At 38.7% G+C, this 20,320-nt stretch overlaps 2 protein-coding genes across 2 annotated transcripts; both read left to right on the forward strand.

The window, feature by feature from the left end:
- The first annotated feature begins 2,197 nt into the window (after nt 1-2,197).
- On the forward strand, nt 2,198-11,654 carry LOC140799283 (ABC transporter C family member 14-like). Its single transcript, XM_073153539.1, has 11 exons — nt 2,198-4,566; nt 6,485-6,805; nt 6,945-7,031; nt 7,247-7,870; nt 8,032-8,196; nt 8,344-8,638; nt 8,907-9,121; nt 9,308-9,613; nt 10,210-10,273; nt 10,903-11,142; nt 11,217-11,654. Exons 1-11 carry the CDS (start codon nt 2,485-2,487, stop codon nt 11,315-11,317), a joined length of 4,500 nt encoding a protein of 1,499 aa, XP_073009640.1. The 5' UTR covers nt 2,198-2,484; the 3' UTR covers nt 11,318-11,654.
- Nucleotides 11,655-12,490: 836 nt separating this feature from the next.
- Nucleotides 12,491-19,921, forward strand: LOC140799285 (ubiquitin-like-specific protease ESD4). Its single transcript, XM_073153541.1, has 9 exons — nt 12,491-13,499; nt 14,417-14,493; nt 14,601-14,694; nt 14,798-14,896; nt 16,565-16,657; nt 16,801-16,920; nt 18,095-18,198; nt 19,070-19,142; nt 19,378-19,921. The coding sequence occupies exons 1-9, from the start codon at nt 12,672-12,674 to the stop codon at nt 19,438-19,440; spliced, it is 1,551 nt and encodes a 516-aa protein (XP_073009642.1). The 5' UTR covers nt 12,491-12,671; the 3' UTR covers nt 19,441-19,921.
- Nucleotides 19,922-20,320: the final 399 nt, after the last annotated feature.

Raw genomic sequence — 20,320 nt, forward strand, 5'->3', positions numbered from 1 at the left:
ATATAGTCTTAATTAAATACATTGGTGCTCGTCGACAGCGTCCACGTGTTTAGGGCTAGATTTTAGTGAAAGGAAATTTGCAAATAACACCCTATAGCTTTACAATTTTGTGATTGGCATCCTCATTTGAGGAGTTTTTCCATAATTAAACTCTATTTTGCTTGCAATTCTTATATAAATCGTATCAAACAAAAGTGTCAAAATAGGAATATTCTATTAGAGCGTATTAATATTAATTTCTAAAATACCTAAAATACTCGTGTCTATAGCTTACTTCTTTATGAAAAATAACTCTAGTATTTTATTAATTTGATTCATAAAATTAGATTAAATTATAATCTAGGGTTAAAATTACACGGTGTGTCACAATTCTTTGTCTTAATTATAAAATATTATTAAAAAATTTCTCTTAGTTATAACAAAATATGCTTCATGTAATGTATGAAAAGACGGTAGATATAATAAGTTAGGATACAGTTATATTATCCTCATTAGACCTCTCTCTCTCTCTCTCTCCTACCAGCAATAATTAATTGAAGGGATCAACAAGTCAGAAATCTATTAGAAATCTCAGTGACGCATATGGACCTCAAGGAGTAGTTGTGTTCGATTTCCTATTATTGTATGGCAAGTTTGTCTTTTAAACCATGATTGTTGGATCTAGCATCATTAAAATACCCTTTATTTGACTCACTAAATATTCTTTAATATTTTTTTTCTTAAAAGTCTTTTCTCTTGGTCTACATGTTTAGATCTCTTATCACTAAAGTAGTTTGTGGATCTCCTAAATCGATATGCCAACTCTCAATTGAATATTAATGTCCTCTCGATCTCAGATAGACACCCCCCCCTCTATTATTGGGATTTTAACAAAGTACTGCTATTGGAAAAAATAATAATAATTCCCACTTATATGCTAAATAATTGACCCCTTATTTTTATGCCCGCCTAAATCGACCTTTGCTTTTACCCATGTCGTTAACTATCTTCACGGAGACTAACTGGACTTCAAATTAAACTAACCCACAATGCTCAAATAACTAGCGTACCCTTGGATATTCATATCCATACCCGTTAGTAAACCAGAAACCACATATTTCTCTAATCTCTCGTCTGAAAATCTTATCTTTCTCATCCAAAACCCCATTTCCCCGATCTCTCTTCTAATCTTCCTTTCCCAATCTCTTTTCGCCGATCTCTCTTTCTCTTCTAATCTTTAAATTTATCTAGCATTCTTAAAAAGAAAGCTTTCTTCCTCAATCTTTCTTCCCTGACTCACCGTAACGGAGATAACTTTTTTCTTGCACTAGAGAGAGACCAAAGGTAGAGATGATCTTCGTCCCTTGCCTCAAAGAGAGAGTCGTGGAAACCCAGTGAAAAATTGGGGATGACCCAGACAGATAATAGTAAATTATGAGGGGCACTTTTGGTATTTGAGAAGTTTTGTCTTAAAAACCAATCAAAAAAATAGTAAGTTAAAACTTACATGAGGGCTTTTTAAAAGATTTATTATAAGAAGCATGGGTCAATTTAGGCGGGCATAAAATAGAAATAAGTCAAAAAGAGTGAGCAAAATAAATATTTTCCTATTATTTAAATTAATCAATCTATTATAAATATTTGCCAGCTCAATATATTTCTATCTCCTACAGCGATACCACTATACTAGAAATTTAACCATCGCCTGAACTAAAATCACAGTAGTTTTGGAAATAGTTTAAATAGTATTAGCAAATATTATTCTTCTTTATAACAGTAATTTTAATTACAAACTCCTATTCATTCCTACGCTCTTCCTTCTCCGATCCCATAACATATCCTAGGTAATGTGAAATTTTTATTAAATTAAAATTACCAAATAATCGCTAAACAAGAATTTATATACATAAACTACTACAGAAATTCAGAGAGAAATAAATTATTTTTGATAAAAATAAATTGTAATGAAATTTGTTATCCATCTGAAGGTACTAAATGGAGACTAGTTTTGTCTATTCGTAGCCTTTCTCCGACATGAATTAGGTACCCCTCTGACCTCGGTCCCCTAACGCGCCTTGAAAACAGGGGAGTAGATGCAAAATTTCTATTAAATTTTTTTTAAAAAAAAAGAAGAAAAGTTACTTTTTTATTCATCTGCGTGTCTGAATCTCTTATCATTAAAATTGTTTATGGTCTGTTCGTATGTAACTTGTCAATAGCAGTGCATATCAGTCCGTATGTTAGTATGAAACTTTTTTTATCCTCGTTATTTTATCCCACCTACCTTCCTATCTCTATCTTTCTCTCTCTCGGTCTCTCCTCCTCTTATACTCCATGCAATAATAATAATAATAATAATAATAATAACACTCGCGCTTTCTGTTGCCTTCTCTTATCCGGAAGACGATCGAAGAAGAGAAGCAGGAGGATATCTGAGTTTAGTTTATTCCAAACTTATCCATGTCTGCTTATTATTCCGATATCTAGAAGAGTCTATCGATCGCCATGGATTCTTCTTCTTCCGCTCTTCCTCCGTGGCTTAACTCGCTCACGTGCTCCCCACCGGCGACCGTCCACGCCTTCCAATGGCTCTCCTTCCTATTCCTTTCCCCGTGCCCTCAGCGGCTCTGGTTAGCCGCCGTCGATGCTTTGTTCCTCCTGGTCCTTCTCTTCTTCTCTGTCCGCAAGCTTCTCTCCCGCCGCTCGCGGCTCGGGATCGGCTCCGCCGAGAACGGGGCCGATAAGCCGCTATTGCCCAAGCCGGCGGTTCGGGCCGGCTTCCGCTTCTACCTCGCCCTCGGCATATCCGCCGTCCTCGCCGCCTTATCCGCCGCGTGCCTCGTCGCCTCTCTCGCCGCCCGGTCCACGTGGCAAACCGCTGAGTCGGCCTTCCTCGTGCTCCAGTTCCTCGCCCACCTCGCCGCCGCGGCGGTGGTCGGGCACGAGAGGCGGTTCCGCTCCCCCGCCCACCCGCTCACCCTCCGCCTCTTCTGGCTCGCCGCCTCCCTCCTCGCCTCCCTCCTCGCCGCCTCCTCCGTCGTCCGCCTCGCGGCCGGCGAACCGATCCAGCCCGACGACTCCCTTACCCTCGTCCTCCTCGCCCTCACCGTCCCCCTCCTCGCCCTCGCCGTCACCAAATCCACCGGGCTAACCGAAGCGCCCGAACCGTCTGAACCCGATCCGACGTCATCACCCGAATCGGATCGGAAGCCGGCGAACGTGACGGCCTACACAACCGCCTCCTTACCGTCCCTCGCCACGTGGCACTGGATGAACCCTCTAATCTCGAAGGGCTACAGGTCGGCGCTAAAACTGGACGACGTCCCCTCCCTCGCCCCCGACCACCGCGCGGAGCGGATGTACGAGCAATTCCTCTCGAAATGGCCATCGAACCCGGTCCGATCGAAGCACCCGGTCCGTTCCACCCTCCTCCTCTGCTTCTACCCCCAACTCCTCTTCAACGCCTCCCTGGCCATCGTCCGCCTCTTCGTCATGTACGTCGGCCCTTCCCTAATCCAGAGCTTCGTAAACTTCACCACGAATCCCAACAGATCCCTCTCCGAAGGCTTCCGCCTCGTCGCCATTCTTCTCGCCGCGAAGACCATCGAAGTGCTCTGCTCGCATCAATACAACTTTCATTGCCAGAAGCTGGGGATGCTCATCCGATCGACCCTCATCACCGCGCTCTACGGGAAGGGGCTCCGTCTCTCGTGCTCCGCACGGCAGTCCCACGGCGTCGGCATGATCGTCAACTACATGGCCGTCGACGCGCAGCAGCTCTCCGACATGATGCTCCAGATTCACTACCTCTGGCTCATGCCCCTCCAGGTCGGCGCCGCCCTCGCCCTCCTCTACTACTCCCTCGGCCCCTCCGTCACTTCCGCCACCGTCGGGGTGGCCGGTATCATGATCTTCGTCCTCTTCGGCAACCGCCGGAACAACAAGTTCCAGTTTGCGCTCATGGGGATGCGCGACAAGCGGATGAAGGCCACCAACGAGATGCTCAACTACATGAGGGTGATCAAGTTGCAAGCTTGGGAGGAGCACTTCAACCGCCGGATCCAGAAATTTAGGGAGGCGGAGTTCTCGTGGCTCTCCAAGTTCTTGTACTCCATCTCCGGCAACATCGTGGCGCTTTGGAGCGCGCCGGTGGTGGTGTCCGCGCTCGTGTTCGGCACGTGCGTGCTGGCGAAGGTGCCGCTCGACGCCGGACTGGTGTTCACCGCCACGTCGATCTTTAAGATCCTCCAGGAGCCGATGAGGAACTTCCCCCAGGCCCTGATCCAGGTGTCACAGGCTATGATATCGCTGGAGAGGCTGGACTCGTACCTGACTTCGGCGGAGTTGGAGAAGGGTGCAGTGGAGAGGACGCGCGGCGATGGTGGTGATGACGGGATCGCGGTGGAGGTGAGGGAAGGTGTTTTCGCTTGGGATGACGAGGAGAAGGACGAGAGCAAGGCCGGGCTGAAGGGAATCGACGTCGAGATCAGGCGCGGGGCCCTCGCCGCCGTCGTCGGAACCGTCGGATCCGGTAAGTCGTCGCTGCTCTCTTGCTTCCTCGGCGAGATGCACAAGATCTCCGGTCAGGTACGCCGTCTTTTCTTGCTGCTTATTATTAGTTTTACATTGCACACCCTGCCTTCCTTCCTTATTTCGATTTACTCGCAGCCGCATTTAAAAGGGCTAAAAAAATTTACAAGACATAGTAGCGTTAAGTGTCAACTTCATAGTTTAGCTCAATCTTTATCTTTCAGATTGATCCATTAAAGTTTTGTATTAAAGATAATACTATCTTAGTTTAAAAAAAGAAGAAGAATAGAGCGGCGAGATGTTCGTTAATCGTTATGAACAGATGAGCTATTTGCCTTCGAAAGGATAACCTTTATATATAATAACACTAATAAAGTATTACTTGGGGTACGAAAAGTAATATCTGATTCTAATGACCTCGTAGTATGTGCACATTTATTACTTAATAAATGAGTCTGGCGAGTTATAATGAGATGTACGTTTGACTCGTTCTAGAAGACGAACCACAGCCGCAAGCAGACAGCTGAGATGGACCAGATCCAATGGATTGATTAGAAAACATACTCGATCTTGTCGCGTGGATTAATTTTTTATTAGAGATTTTGTTCTGCTATAGACGACAAATGTAATGATTCCAATTGAACACAACCATTGGAAAGAAATTAGGAGAGGGGATTGACTTTTAGTTTAGACAAAAGCTCGGAGGATCTGAACAAAAAGACACGTAGAGTTCTTATCTTTTGTAGAAAGGTTTTATAGAGATTATTTTGCCCTATTTTGTCGTCCATATGGGTCATATAGCGTGCGTGTACGTGGGGTCGAGTTACGTGGAAATTTTATGTAACACGAATATGATTTATTTAAGTGCGAGCATTGCTTATTTGTTAGATGAATTAAAGTGGATTAGATCAAATAATCACAGTTCCAAAAATTATTTGATCCGGTATTAAACCAAATCTTAGAAAAAGATTAAGACTAAATTCTCTCTTGGTTAGCCAACTTATTAGCTACTAAGTTGACTTTCTGATAATAATGGGAGAAGATCTCGAGTTTTAAATCAAACAAAAGTTAAAAAATATTCAAAAAGATATGTCGCCGTTATTTTTTAGATTTAAGAATGTTGATTAGTTTTGAAAGTCATATTCTAGGAAGAACTCAAGTAGACTTTTCAAGTCTTTCAAAACAACCCAATCCTTATCTTCTCTTACTTTCACCTTTTTCTCTCTCTTCTCTCTCTCTCTCTCTCTCTCTCTCTCTCTCTCTCTCTCTCTCTCTCTCTCTCTCTCTTAGTCCTATATATATTTACGGAGGTAAAAAAAAATATTTATGTTGTATTAGTATATATTATATATAATTATTTTTTATCTTCGAGTAAGTGAGTTTTTATTTTTATTTTTATTTTTTCGGCTTCATATTTTAGTGATTAAATTTATTTTATTTTAAATAATATTTAAATTCTACATAATTTAAAATTAGTTTAATCAAATACGAGACTGATAGGAGCAGCCGGTTTCAAGCTTGAGAACCTTAGATTAAACATATTATACGGTTACACCTTTACATGGTTTGTTTGAGTTTAAATAAATAATTCAGATCATAAATGAACTATTTAAGGATGATCAACAGGGTGATATAATAAATACGATCATTTTGATATTCGACAAATTAATGACATGGAACTCAATTAATCCAAACCCATTTAAAGTCACGACGAGTCAACAATTACCACCTTAGCTACGATATAGTTTGTTTGTCCCATTTACTTAGTCAAATATCAAATAAATACGTGTCATTATGGAAAACAGAAACAAGCAAGTATTAATAACGTGCCTTATAGTGATGCTGTAACGACGAATATTTGTAAATTAATTCCACTTTAAGAGTTATCTTGCAAATCATTAATGACGAAAGATTTGCAAATTAATGGCCTTGTAATTAACCATGATTTCATCTTAATTTGTCAACACTGCGACAGGTTAGAGTTAGCGGGAGCACGGCCTACGTGGCTCAGACAGCATGGATCCAAAACGGGAGTATCGAAGACAACATCTTGTTCGGGCAGCCAATGAACCGGATCAAATACAAGAAGGTCATCCAGGTCTGCTGCTTGGAGAAGGACTTGGAGATGATGGAGTTTGGCGATCAGACTGAGATAGGAGAGAGAGGAATCAACCTCAGCGGCGGGCAGAAGCAAAGGATTCAGCTCGCCCGAGCCGTCTATCAGGACTCCGATATCTACCTCCTCGACGACGTCTTCAGCGCCGTCGACGCTCACACCGGCTCCGAGATATTTAAGGTGACGATATACTTTCTTTGATCACCGGAAGTTGTGAATCTCCGAGCATGCATGCAGTATAAAAAATGAGCATCATGTCATCTTCCCCATAGGGCAGGCAGGCAGGATTATACTCATCTTTCTCTCGTTTTGTGTCCAGGAATGTATAAGGGGCGCATTCAAAGAGAAGACTGTTGTGCTTGTAACACACCAAGTGGACTTCTTGCACAATGCGGACGTCATATTTGTAAGTACAATCTTCTACTCTCTAGATTCTCGAAACGAGTACAATTCATGAGTTCTTCATATTGTATTAAAAAAGAGATGAATACAATGATCAGCTAGCCGCGTGTCTATAGTGTATGAGATGTCGAAAAAACTCTATGAAAATGTGGTAGTAATTACAGTCTGATATGCAGACTCTAGACCCTTACACATACTATATTTAATTTGTTCATGCAGGTGATGCGAGATGGGATGATTGTCCAGTCAGGGAAGTACAATGAGTTACTGGAATCAGGGTCGGATTTTGCGGCTCTCGTCGCTGCTCATAACAGTTCCATGGAGCTTGTAGAGCATGCAGGTAGTATAGAAAACAGCCATACTCAACCTGGACAAGTGAACAAACCTGCACTAAATCATTCCAGATCGAATGGAGAGAGTGGTTCTGCAATCTCACCAAAGATAGAAAAGGCTAGTTCTAAGCTCATAAAGGAGGAAGAAAGGGAAACTGGCCATGTTAACTGGCAAATCTACAAGGTATATGTCACTGAAGCTTGGGGTTGGTGGGGAGTGGTGATTGTGGTGTCCATTTCCTTGGTGTGGCAGCTCTCTCTAATGGCAAGTGATTACTGGTTGGCATATGAAACATCAGATAATATCTCGTCGTTCAGGCCATCCTTGTTTATTGAAGTTTACGCCATCATAGCAGCGGTTTCAGTTGCCATTGTTACTGTGAGGGCTTTTCTTGTAGCATATTTAGGTCTTAAAACAGCTCAGATATTTTTCAAGCAGATTTTGAACAGTATCCTGCATGCGCCCATGTCGTTTTTTGATACTACACCTTCTGGAAGAATTCTCAGTCGGGTAATCTTCGGCCTAAATTTATCTGTTGATCACACGATTGATTAGGATGAAAAGCAATTTTAATTTGTGACAAAGTGTTCTTGTAGCATTCTGAATAGTTCCTAATTTGACAGTCCTTTTGAATTGTTCCAAGTTTTTGACTGTGCTGTTCTTCTTTTCAGGCATCATCTGACCAAACAAATATTGATCTTTTCCTTCCATTCTTTGTGGGGATAACGGTTGCGATGTACATAACGGTGTTAAGCGTTATCATAGTTACATGTCAGGTTGCTTGGCCTTCAGTTATAGCCATAATTCCACTGATAGTGTTGAACATCTGGTACAGGGTATGCTTAACCACCTATGTTCCAATTTATCACAGTTTATTTGAGTACTTAATTTCAAAGGGTTTCAAAGGAGTGTAAAAAAGGATTTCAATGGAGAAAGACATTCTTACATTCTACTTCTTTCCACACTTTCTTTGGTGCATGCAGGGCTATTATCTTGCAACATCTCGGGAGTTAACTCGTCTTGACTCGATTACAAAAGCACCAGTTATCCATCACTTCTCAGAGACCATTCAAGGTGTAACAACCATCAGATGTTTCAGAAAGGAAGAAAGCTTTTTCCAAGAGAATTTAGATAGAGTAAACTCAAGCTTGCGCATGGATTTCCACAACAATGGTGCTAATGAGTGGCTGGGCTTCCGATTGGAACTGATTGGAAGCTTTGTTCTCTGTGCCACTGCTTTGTTTATGGTCACTTTGCCGAGCAATTATATAGAACCAGGTAATTAAATTAGTATTAACGTTAGTCCTCAAATATTTTGTAGGATGCGATAAGTGCAGTTTGTGAATCACCAGTTATTGATGTAAATACTTCAACAATAAAAGATGCGGCAAATCTCCTGATGCATGATAGCTATAGTATATTGAATTTAGAATTTTGTCTATTTGGGAAAAAAGTTGCTCGAGGGCTAAGAATCCATGAACTGCATTCTGGAAGGCATTCTTTTTGTATTTCACTTCAGGCATTGACTCTTCTTCTATTGGTGCAGAATTTGTTGGTCTATCTCTTTCTTATGGTCTCTCTCTCAATTCTGTGCTCTTCTGGGCAATATGGGTTAGTTGCTTTATTGAGAACAAGATGGTCTCAGTGGAGAGAATAAAGCAGTTCACCAACATCCCTTCTGAAGCAGCATGGAGAATCAAAGATTGCCTTCCTTCACCAAATTGGCCTACTAAAGGAGACATTGATGTCATTGATCTAAAGGTTCTCTATTCATGTCTAAAATTTACAATAAAGAAGATAATTTTTTGGGGCTCCTAAATTTTCATGGTGTTCTAGATACATGTGTAATCGAGTTTAATTTTCCACTTTTACAATGTATATTAGTTCCTTCATCAGCATTATTTTGGCTGGTGATGCTAAACTATGTCATTTTCTCTGTTTACACAGGTTAGATATCGGCCAAATACCCCTCTTGTTTTAAATGGAATTACAATAAGCATTCGTGCCGGAGAAAAAATAGGAGTTGTTGGCAGGACGGGCAGCGGCAAGTCAACGTTGATACAAGCTTTGTTCAGAATAGTAGAACCTTGTGGAGGGAACATAATCATTGATGGAGTAGACATTTGCACATTAGGCCTTCATGATCTGAGATCTCGATTTGGTATAATTCCTCAGGAACCTGTTCTTTTTGAAGGAACGGTTCGAAGCAACATTGACCCAATTGAGCAATATTCAGATGATGAGATATGGCAGGTATGAGTGACATGACTTTGTTATGCATTACCCTTTTTAATCTGTTGTTAGTACTGTAAAATATGTACCTAATAAAATCCTTTTGGTTGGCCAAAAGGCTTCAATCTTCTCAACTAACATATTTTTAGCAATCCTATAGATTCTGCTGCTGATTGTAACATATCATCACGGAAATCAGATGTCTTAAAACATAAGAAGATCCATATTGTTCATGATATCTGGAACATTTAAAATCTTAGAACTATTCCTTTTCTTGTGATTCATTGGTATCGCATATAAATGAATACAGAATAAACAGCAAAACTTTTAACCCCCCTCCAGCATCTTTCCATGTAATATGTCTGTCAAAAAGTTTGATGACTTTTTTTTCGCAACCACAGTCTGGCTTTCCAAAACATATGTCTTGTTTCTCCTTACGACATACGTTGAAAAAATAGTCAGTCGTGTAGATCTGCGAAAACAGGTGGCCTATAATGTGTTTTGCATGAGCAGTGTGGAACTTGACATGTTTTTGCATAGATCGGAGAGGGACACGATACTCATTGTTAGTCTGTTTAATTAGTTGATGATTGTCTTCTGAATTTGTCCATTTGCAGGCCCTGGAACGCTGCCAGCTCAAAGAAGCAGTAGCTTCAAAACCTGAGAAACTTGATTCATTGGGTATTTCATTTCCTCTATATATTTTTTTCCTTTGATTACCTAAACAATTATTGATGGAACTTTAATGTTTTCACTTTATTTCTTGTCATCTACTGCTTTCTGATGGTAAAAGAATTAATTGTTTCTTGATGTAATAATTCCGTAAGAACTTGCGGCAACCGTCTTCTTGTTAATGCTCTACTTTCTTGCTTATAGATCTCTTTATATTAATATTAACGATTTCGCTTGCCTATCAAAATCTTAAATATTTAACTTAACATGACCTACAATAGCTGATAAGTACTGTGGTAAGACAAAGAATGGCTCGAAATAATAACCTTTTAATTTGAAAGAAATAGATCACCGCAATCCGTATAGTAGCAATCAGACACTAGTAATATCTTTGTGCACAAAATATTGATGAACATGACAAGGCTGGAAAAAGATGCATTGCTATCAGCATTGTCTGATTAAATGTGATGTAGAACTAAGATCAAGCATATTAACTGGAAGAAGAAGAAGATATTAAGAGAATCTAATGGCCCGCTGGACTTAGTTTCTTCACCTGCTCTTTAATTTTACTTTTTCCCTCTATAAATTTCATTACTAGTTCTTTCAATAGCTTATGCATTTTCGCCATAATTTTTCAGTTGTTGACAATGGAGAGAATTGGAGTGTGGGACAGAGACAACTTCTATGTTTGGGCCGCGTTATGCTAAAGCGCAGTCAGATATTGTTCATGGATGAGGCAACTGCCTCAGTAGATTCACAGACTGATGCTGTCATTCAGCGGATCATCCGCGAAGATTTCTCCACTTGTACAATCATCAGCATTGCGCACAGAATACCGACAGTCATGGACTGCGACAGAGTTCTGGTTATAGATGCAGGTGAGCTTGTTCATCTCCTTGTTTTACTTAGCCAACATATGATCAGAATGTAATTGCTGAAATTCTCTCACCAGGGCTAGCAAAAGAATTCGACAAACCATCGAACCTGATAGATCGCCCATCACTTTTCGGGGCGCTGGTGCAAGAGTACGCGAATCGCTCTTCTGATGTATAGGATACTTGCTGATTGTGAATTTTGCTTTCAGAACTAATGAACACGTCAGAGTTGCTGGTGGCATTGGTTCTCAGAAATGGATACACTGTCACAGAAGCAGATCATGATATGTTAATGATCCAAAGAGGCATGACATGAAGCGGCATACAAATTGTTATCTTTAATGCAATAATAGCTCCTAGCTTTTGCTCATACTTTGCTGAGTTTAATTGCTTCTTACTAAATTTTGCTGCAATGGTTTACACAGAGATTATATCCTAAATTGTACTTCAATGTTGATGAGCAGAATATTGTATGATTCGTAACCTCAGGACTAGAATCTAATTCTTTCTGCAAATCTTCCATATTTTCTTAGATACTTCTTTTATGTGCATTTTTTGCAATTGTGGAATTCCCGCGATTGAATCACGAATAATAATTTTGTTGTTAACTCGTCGGCTACCGAAGAACTCTCAGTTGTTAGAGAATAGTAATTTTTATATTTTATTCATATGTTTTCCCAACTTTTGGAGCTTTTGATTAAATTAGTCATCTTCTAAACTTTTTTTTTAACAAAATATACTACTCCTCAAATTAGTTGTCAGTAAAATGTTGAACTTATCGCTATTTTATCTAAGAAGAGAAAATGCTAGTAAGTTGAGCATCTTCTTCTTATATATATAATACGGCGATAAGATCAGTGTGACAATTAAAAAAAAAAACTAAGTGATAAATATAGCTGAATCTATTAGTGTTTTATCTAAAAAGTTATAAATAAATTATTGAATAAGATTTTGTTAACTTAACTTATTAACGTTTTTATCTATAGATTAAGCTTGGAGGGCTAGTTTGGTTTAAAAACTCCATGAAAAGAGGACTTAATTAAATAGACGAAGATTTTATATCTCAAACAATAGATATGCTAGGGTTAACTCAACAATTACTTTATAAAAGTTTAAGCCGTTGTTCTTATACCTTTTCAAGCTCCACAAAATTAAATAATAATTTAGGGGTCCAGATGTACTTTTATCATAAAGCCAAACCGAACCCGCCAGCACGTACGTAGTCTACAATGCTTTTATCTGAAATACCCCCTGCATTTTTTCTAAGGAGTTTTTAGTAAATTAAAGTTATGTAAGGGTGTTATACGCAAACATACTTCTATTCATTTCATGTTAATTTCTTACGATCTTTGCCTCTGGTTTCCTATGAACTTACGGGCCCCTTGTCTTCGTCCCCTCCCTTTTCTCGAAAATTTTCTAGGGTTTCCCGCACTCCTCCCTCCCCGTCTCGAAGCCCTCAATTTCCAAGCTCTAGGGTTTTCTACCACCAGCATGAACCCTAGCTCCTTCCCTTAGGGTTCCTTCCCGTCGCCATGGGCGCCCTCACCGATAACCGTAAGCGCCGATTCGCCGATCACCGGCTTCCCTTCTCCTCCGCCGGATGTTCCCTCATTGAATCTCCGTCCCCGTTGAAGAAGACTAAGATGGCGACGCCTCCTATCGTCGAATACTGCACACCTCCGCCGCAGGCGCTTGCGCCGTCGCATCCGCCGGTGGAGGCTTCGCCGGCCACCGCTCTTCACCGGTTTCCTCCTCCCGTGCCTCTACGTCGCCCCGTCCAGGGACCGCAAAGGACCATCAGGGCCTTCGGCCTTGGATCGCCCAATTCGAGCAGATCGAGCTTCCCCGATTCCTTTGTCATTAGAGAAAGAGACGCCAAGATGGGTACTCCATTGTCACGGTCCGCGGAGGCGTATAAATCTGCTTATTTTTTCGGGCAGAGGACAGAGAAGACGCAGGGGGGGTTGGGATTAGAACAGTACAGGAGATTGGTGAACAACCTGGAGCAGAAGCACTCGGTGGCATCCGATTTGATGCCGGTGAAGGCTGATCTCTCGCAGTCCCCATCAGCTGTGTCGGAGTTGACGGCGGGAACGCAGAAAACTGAGGAGGCCTCCGATTCACATGTTGTGGAACAGAAGGTGGAGGACGAGAAAAATAAAGTTCTTGATTTGTCTCCGGTTAGCGGGTCAAGTCTGTTGGTCAGGAGGGTTCCTTTGTACAAAGAACTATATGAGGATTCTGTCAGGAGGCACGATTCGAAGTTGAGGAGTCTGGAATTTGAAGTGAAGTTGGCGGAGAAGAATAAAAGTTCCTTTCATTTACTCAGGAAGGTTCTTGAGGAGTTTAAACCCAAACAGGTTCTTTTCTTCTCTTGACTTCTCTGTGCATAACAGTTGAATTACAATTTTTCAGCTGCGTTGGGTTCAGTTATGCTATTTAATGCAAATAATGAGTTTAAACCTCGGAGGATGATGATAGAGATGATATATTAGAAATCTATAGTGCAATTAAGTGAAATATCATAAAACTGCTTAACATCTTTATATGTGTTGACAAAAGCTGCCTGCATGTATTTGGTGGCAAGCTTATACATACTGGTTTAGTATACCATAAGCATGTGAGTGGCTTACTATTATGTGACCTTGTGCTTTTGGCTTTAGACAATATGGTATCTTGGCAATTGAATTTGTTGGGATGTTTAGGCATGGAACTGGGGGTTATTGATAGGCTCTACAAGAAGGTCTTCAAAAGATATTGTAGTACTGCTTTATGCCTTTGGAACGGAAATTAGTTTTTTTTATAGGAATCTATCTTATAGCAATTAGGAAAGAACAAATTGATGGTTCACATATATAAGAGGATAGTACATAATAACACAATGGGAAGGCGAGTGAGATGATCTTTACAGAGGATACATAGTTTTCTGGAAACCCTTTTTTGATTGATATATATCTGTGGACTTTGGTACTGCTATGCTAATTGTTAGACATATGTTGCAGTAACTACACAGTTCCATTACCCAGTCTACTTGAAAAACATACTTAGCCTTTAACATTTGATCATACTGGATCTTTTTATTATTTTTTCTGAATTGCGTCATCTTTGTTCACTTGGTTCAGTACAATAGGAACCTATGAGTCCCTTTAGTTTTCTAACATACTTAAGTTGTAATATTTAGGTCAATACTGTTAGATAATGTCAAGGGACACAAGCTTGTTTTGTTTGTTTAGTGTTTTCTTTGTTATGTTAATTCTAAGTTTTAATAATAATCCAGGAGTTGCGTGAACCGTTTATACCTCTTACCGATGAAGAAGAGGCTGTTGTTTACCATGCTTTGCATGGCAAAATTAGGTACTTTTCATCCTTGTTATACTTTTTTTTAATCAAATTGTATATACTTTTTATTTATACTTCTATAGGTACTTCTGTTTATTAAAATTCAAAATGCTTCTTTGCAGCCGAGATATGCTAGTCACACATGATTCTTCTAACATTGTTATAACCAGAGAGATCTTGCAGTGTTTAAGACCTGGCAGTTGGTTAAATGATGAGGTGATATAGCTATATGCTTAAGTTTTAAGCATCAAAATTCTTCATTAGATTTACACTGAGTCTCATATTTTTTTTCCATGTTCCTTCCTTTCTCCTTCTATAGGTCATAAATTTGTACCTTGAGTTATTGAAGGAGAGAGAGAAAAGAGAACCAAAAAAGTTTTTGAAATGCCACTTCTTCAATACCTTCTTCTATAAAAAGGTTGGTTAGTAAGCTTCACTTCTTTGCCTCTTTTAGACTTATCAATTATTATTTTTCTCTGTTACTTTGTAAAGGAGTTGTCTGAAAGTTTATTTCGTAATCGGTGAGGGAGGTGTCTGAAAGTTTAATTCATAATTAAGATTATATTCACTTGTGCAGGTTTTATTTATTAGTTTTTAAAATGGTATATATTTTAATTTATACAATGTTGCATTCTTTCCTAGTCACCCTATTATTTCATTTTTTTTCTTAGTTTTTTTTAATTGGTATTGTTGGCATGTGATCAATTTAACTTAAACTTTTCATTTGTCTAAATGCAAGTTTTCATACCTCCCAACCTTTTATCTTCTTTTTAGACGTTTTATTGGCTATTGCTAATATTCTTAATGTTTATCATTTTTCATGGATTTACTTTACCCCAGTCTGATATATTTGCAAGATGTGATTTCTCTTGACCAGATACACTTGTATTCTAGATGTCAAACTTATGGTTTGTCATTGTGATTATTTCATCTTCTTTGAATATTTGTGTGGTGGGTGGATGAGGAAACAGATTGAAATTTGCTGCTAAAAGCTGAAACGAGTTAGTTAAGTTTTCCATTATCAATAATTTTTAGCAGCTGATACTGTTGAGAAATGTGTGCCAGATCTGCTGACTTTTATGCACTTGTGGGGTTTCATTTATAACAATATCTTAGTATCTTGTTAGGATGTCATATAATGTACCTTCCGTAGAGAGTGAGTTAAGATATTGAAATTTAGTGATAGCAATGTAAAATATAAGTTCCAGCACTTCACACGTCAATTTCTTAATATATGGTAATTGGTGAGCGAACACATTTGAATGGAAAATTTTAGTTACAATGTCCAAGGGAAGCTTCTTTGCAAACTAGTTCTTATTTTGTCATAGTTGTTATCTTTGATACCTATTCCCAACTAGATGCAGTTGGTTGGACAGTATCTCACAACTGAAATTGAAAGCCTTCTATTGGGGAAGAAAAGAGAAAGGAAATGACATTGTAACTTCTCTACTTGTCTGGACTATCTAGATTTGTGTCCCATATTAGTAGCAAAAGAACATTAACGAAGACAGTGGCTTGCCATATACTATAAGGCAAATGCTACTAGAAATGTAGGATTCTTTACCAAATGTCTTATTCTTTCTGTAGTATGTTCTTTCCTGGTGCTTAAACTAAGTGTGAGCAATGTAAAACACAAATAAATTATTTAGATGATCTCCCTTGTATGTTTCTGTAAATGATAATATAACCATGAAGATTTGCAGAACCCTATATATGTACTCTATATGTGGTGAGAGGATAACAATTAATAGACAAGAGTGAAAAGCTGGACATCAGCTGAGACTAACCTTGTATATTAACAAGTGAAGACTGTAGATTTTCTTTGAGGATGTGCAAACTGCAAAGCTCAACTATGGGTTGCTTGCATTCTGTATATGATCAATTTGTGTGAAGCTATCTAAAATGTTTGCCTTCTGTTGTCCTTACATGCAAATATAAATTTTCTATCTTGTTTTCATTTTTCAATTTATAGTTCTGTTAAATTAGTCATTGCTGGAAGTGTTGTTTGCATCTTCATATCCTTATTAGGTATTAGAATATAATGTTTAACTAAAATCAGCCAGCTCTTTCTTGATTCACTGCTCAGCTGATCAGTGGGAACAATGGTTACGATTTCAAGGCTGTAAAAAGATGGACAACACAGAGGAAGATAGGGTACAGCCTTATTGAGTGTGACAAAGTAAAGTTCTTTTTGACCTTCTCCCATTCATTGCCATTATCTCTTCTTCCTCATTTCTTGGTTAATCATTATTTTATGTGCTTAATAGCACGACTATTGTGGCCTCTGTTTTCCTTACTGTAACTTCACACTTTCATATGCAGGTATTTGTACCCATACACAAGGACATACATTGGTGTTTAGCAGTAATCAATGTAAAGGAACAGAAGTTCGAATATCTTGATTCACTTGGTAGCGTGGACACTGTAGTGCTGAGAGTACTGGTGCGCAAGATTCAAATTGTTAATTTGGCAAATTGACATTTAAATTATCAAGAGACAATATAAAATTTTACATATTCTCAAGTGACTTTCTAGTAGCAAGATTATTGAACCACCTAATCAGACATATTATAGCAGTCTAGTATAGTATGGTAACAAAAATTCTCTTATTGGTGGCTGAAAAAGTTAATTATCCTTCGTGCTTATCTTGATCTCCTCTGTTATTATTTAATTTTTGCTGGTGGTTTAACAATACCAGTTTAGCAAGAAGAAAAAAAATCTAGCAATATGGTTGGATCTATTAGACTTCCTTGTGATTGATATCTATGACAAAGATCGGGTTGGATCTCATCAGAAAGTTCTTGCTAAGTTACTGTCTTGATGTTGCTTTCATAATTAAATGTTGGTTTCCACAATGCTACTCTTCATTTAAGGAAGTTCAGTACTTTGGTTGATAATTTTCTAATAGATTGGGTTTAATTTAATACTTATGAGCAAAGACTGTTATCTTGAATAATGAGTCTGGTCTACAGGAGTAAACTGAAGCCAGCCAAAAGTAATCCTGTTTGTACCATTGTCAACCATTTGAAGCTGATCAAAATTTGGAAGTATTGTTCAGGCAGATAGAGGATTTGAGTCTATTATTCTCAGTTCACTACTTTCCAAAAAAAATTTACTCGTAAATCCTGTTCTAATGAATTTCTCTTTTTTCTCTTAAAACCTATCTGCTTAGCCAAGCAAGCTACCAATATGTTTTGTAGAGTGGATCTGTTAACACTTCCTAAAGTTTATTTAATGTATTATGGACTTCTTGGTTGATCTTGTCAAAAGCATCTTATTAATTTTATAATTACATATTAATATGTAGTAGTAGTTTTTTTTATGAGGAATCTGCAATGCTGATTTTCGTCTATGGAGGATCACAATTTCACTTGCTTACATTTACAAAGCTCCTTGCTTTTGAGTTTTGACCGAAATGTTTGCTTCTCTGGTGATTACCTAGAAGCATAAAATCAATAGAAAAGCTGACAGTTGATTAATTATCTAAGAATTGAGTTTTGCCCATTTGGTTCTGGCTATGTGAATATATTTTTTGTCATTCAAATTAGTTGGCATTATCATTAAACACTGACATAAGTTATTGTTTAGATACCTAATTATGTTTTACTAATTTCAGGCCAGATATTTCATGGATGAAGTAAAGGACAAGAGTGGAAAACAGGTTGATACACGGTCGTGGAAGCAAGAAGGTGTTGACAACCTTCCTTTACAAGAGAATGGGTACTGCACCTTCAGTAAAGTTTTGATATCAGAATTCTCTTATTCTCTAGCATCTGAAGTTCAGTATATATTAATATTATTTCTTTATCTCATCATGTTTTATTCCTTTGCTTAAGGGGAGCGTTAGCTAGTTAGTTTGTGCTACTCTGTGAACTGCTCTTTTTTATTCTCAGAAGCTGTTGAGTTTGTAGATTACACTAGTATTACCTCAGTAAGTGCCCTCTCTCTAATGCTGCAAGGACGTTACTATCTTGGGGAAGTTTATTTATGTACCCAATATTATGTGGAGGCAACCGTACATTTCTATGCAGATCTCCTTGCTCTTACAGCTTTTCCCTGTGGTATATATGAACATTTAATGTTCTCTTTTCGCAGAAGCCAATCTTCTAAATGTTCAGATTTTCTTTGTTATCTGCAACATTCTATGAAATCTTGAAATCTAATGCTTAAAATGGAGAGGTCATTGAAATTCTTCTGCACCTTTGGGCCCTAGGTTTGTGCCTAGTATTCAAAGCAGCCAAAAGATCAGTAACTTAAAGTACCATTTCTGATTTGTGCATCAATGTTGTCTTCCATGCTTAGACATAAGCATGAAGCATTAGGGTATGCCCTAGCAAGCTGCTAAGGTATTTTAGAAGGGAAACTGGCTATATATGAGCATGTTCTTATGAAGGAGCATTTAGGGTTTTTTCAATCAGAGAAGCTGCTAGCTTTTCCCAGAGATCACATATTGGCCTTGATCAAGTAGATGCTACTGCTATCTTGTCCTTTTGCCAATCTGTGTTCAATGTGATGGTTATTCTAGTGCATTTCTATTTTATTATATATCATTGTATGGATCTACGAATTGACAAAGTTACTGTTTCATCAGGTATGATTGTGGGATGTTCATGCTCAAATACACGGACTTCTATAGCAGAGGTTTGAGCTTATCCTTTGGACAGGTGGGGATCTTTGTTCTGATAATGCAAATCCTATGATGAATCAATTTTTTTTTAATGTTTACTTTCATTTGAGATCCTATCTTTACTTGGTGAAGTAGCTCTCTCATGTGTCCTCTGCACCTGGGCTTGCTTGATTGATGGAACGAGATTGCTACTTTTCTGTGTTTGAGCTAGTGATTGGTTACATGTTTTCCAGGAAAAGAATGCACTCATATCTCTGCCTTCTGTTTATTAGGAACACATGCCATATTTCCGGAACAGGACCGCAAAGGAGATTCTGAAGTTGAGAGCTGAATGAATTAAGAACCTTGAGAAATTACTATTGTCATCAAGTTTTGACTGATGAAAGTGAATGACAGGAGGTGAAAAGCAGGATCCATTAATTAAATACCTGCATAGGGTCCATGGATGCCTCGGATTTGCTTGATCCATTGAGTCTCAAAGGGGATCACAAAATTTCACGACGAAGGGTAGCTACATGGACATAAAATGTGTTTGTATAATTATTTTTGTTGGAGAGCTTGATTGGTTAGCCATCGCAGAATGTGGCTGCATTGTTGCCCAATCTTGATATGATAGAATATCTGTGAGCCAGGTAATTTTCCGATTGTTTTTGCCTCTTCTTTTTGTAATTGCTGACCATCACTAAAGCGGTGCTGCTTGATAGGCAAGCTTTTCTGTGTAGTTTTTGTTGTTCATCTGATTAATCAACGTCACCAGGAGGCTGATCAGTCGATGAATATTTTATAGATCACGAACAAGTGTTCTGGGTTTGCAGATATGTACTCGTTCTATTGGAGTTATTTTTTTCTTATTGTCGAGATGAGTAGTGTGTACACTATTTCTTTTTTCTTTCTTTTATATTGTTTTTCTGTTTCATGAGAAGTTGGGATGATTATACTATGAACGAAATACTTGATGATGAGGATGATGATGGTGATGATGATGATGTTCATTGCTAGATGTAATTCTTCATATAAGCTTCTCTTTTATATACGAAAATGCAAGCAATATATTGAGATTACGAGAGATGACCATTATACTTTTTGTCATGGCTACTTATTTGATGGAGACAGGATCAGCTCTGCCACGTAACATATCTGCGGAGAACTCGAGCATTGGTGTATCGGATTGCCGTTATCCTAAAAGAGCTTTTGGCCAAAAGTGGATGCTTACAA

This window comes from Typha latifolia, chromosome 12 (genome assembly GCF_019914945.1).
Source record: "Typha latifolia isolate L0001 chromosome 12, TyphaL0001v2, whole genome shotgun sequence".
Lineage (NCBI taxonomy): Eukaryota > Viridiplantae > Streptophyta > Magnoliopsida > Poales > Typhaceae > Typha > Typha latifolia.

Bases quoted from the DNA above. Each gene is read 5' to 3' on its own strand.
- LOC140799285 (XM_073153541.1), top strand. From the start codon at position 12,672: ATGGGCGCCCTCACCGATAACCGTAAGCGCCGATTCGCCGATCACCGG. The intron at 14,494-14,600 runs GTACTTTTCATC...GCTTCTTTGCAG, and splicing joins GCTTTGCATGGCAAAATTAG to CCGAGATATGCTAGTCACAC. The intron at 14,897-16,564 runs GTTGGTTAGTAA...TTCACTGCTCAG, and splicing joins ATACCTTCTTCTATAAAAAG to CTGATCAGTGGGAACAATGG.
- LOC140799283 (XM_073153539.1), top strand. From the start codon at position 2,485: ATGGATTCTTCTTCTTCCGCTCTTCCTCCGTGGCTTAACTCGCTCACG. The intron at 8,197-8,343 runs GTATGCTTAACC...TGGTGCATGCAG, and splicing joins TGTTGAACATCTGGTACAGG to GGCTATTATCTTGCAACATC. The intron at 9,122-9,307 runs GTTCTCTATTCA...CTGTTTACACAG, and splicing joins TTGATGTCATTGATCTAAAG to GTTAGATATCGGCCAAATAC.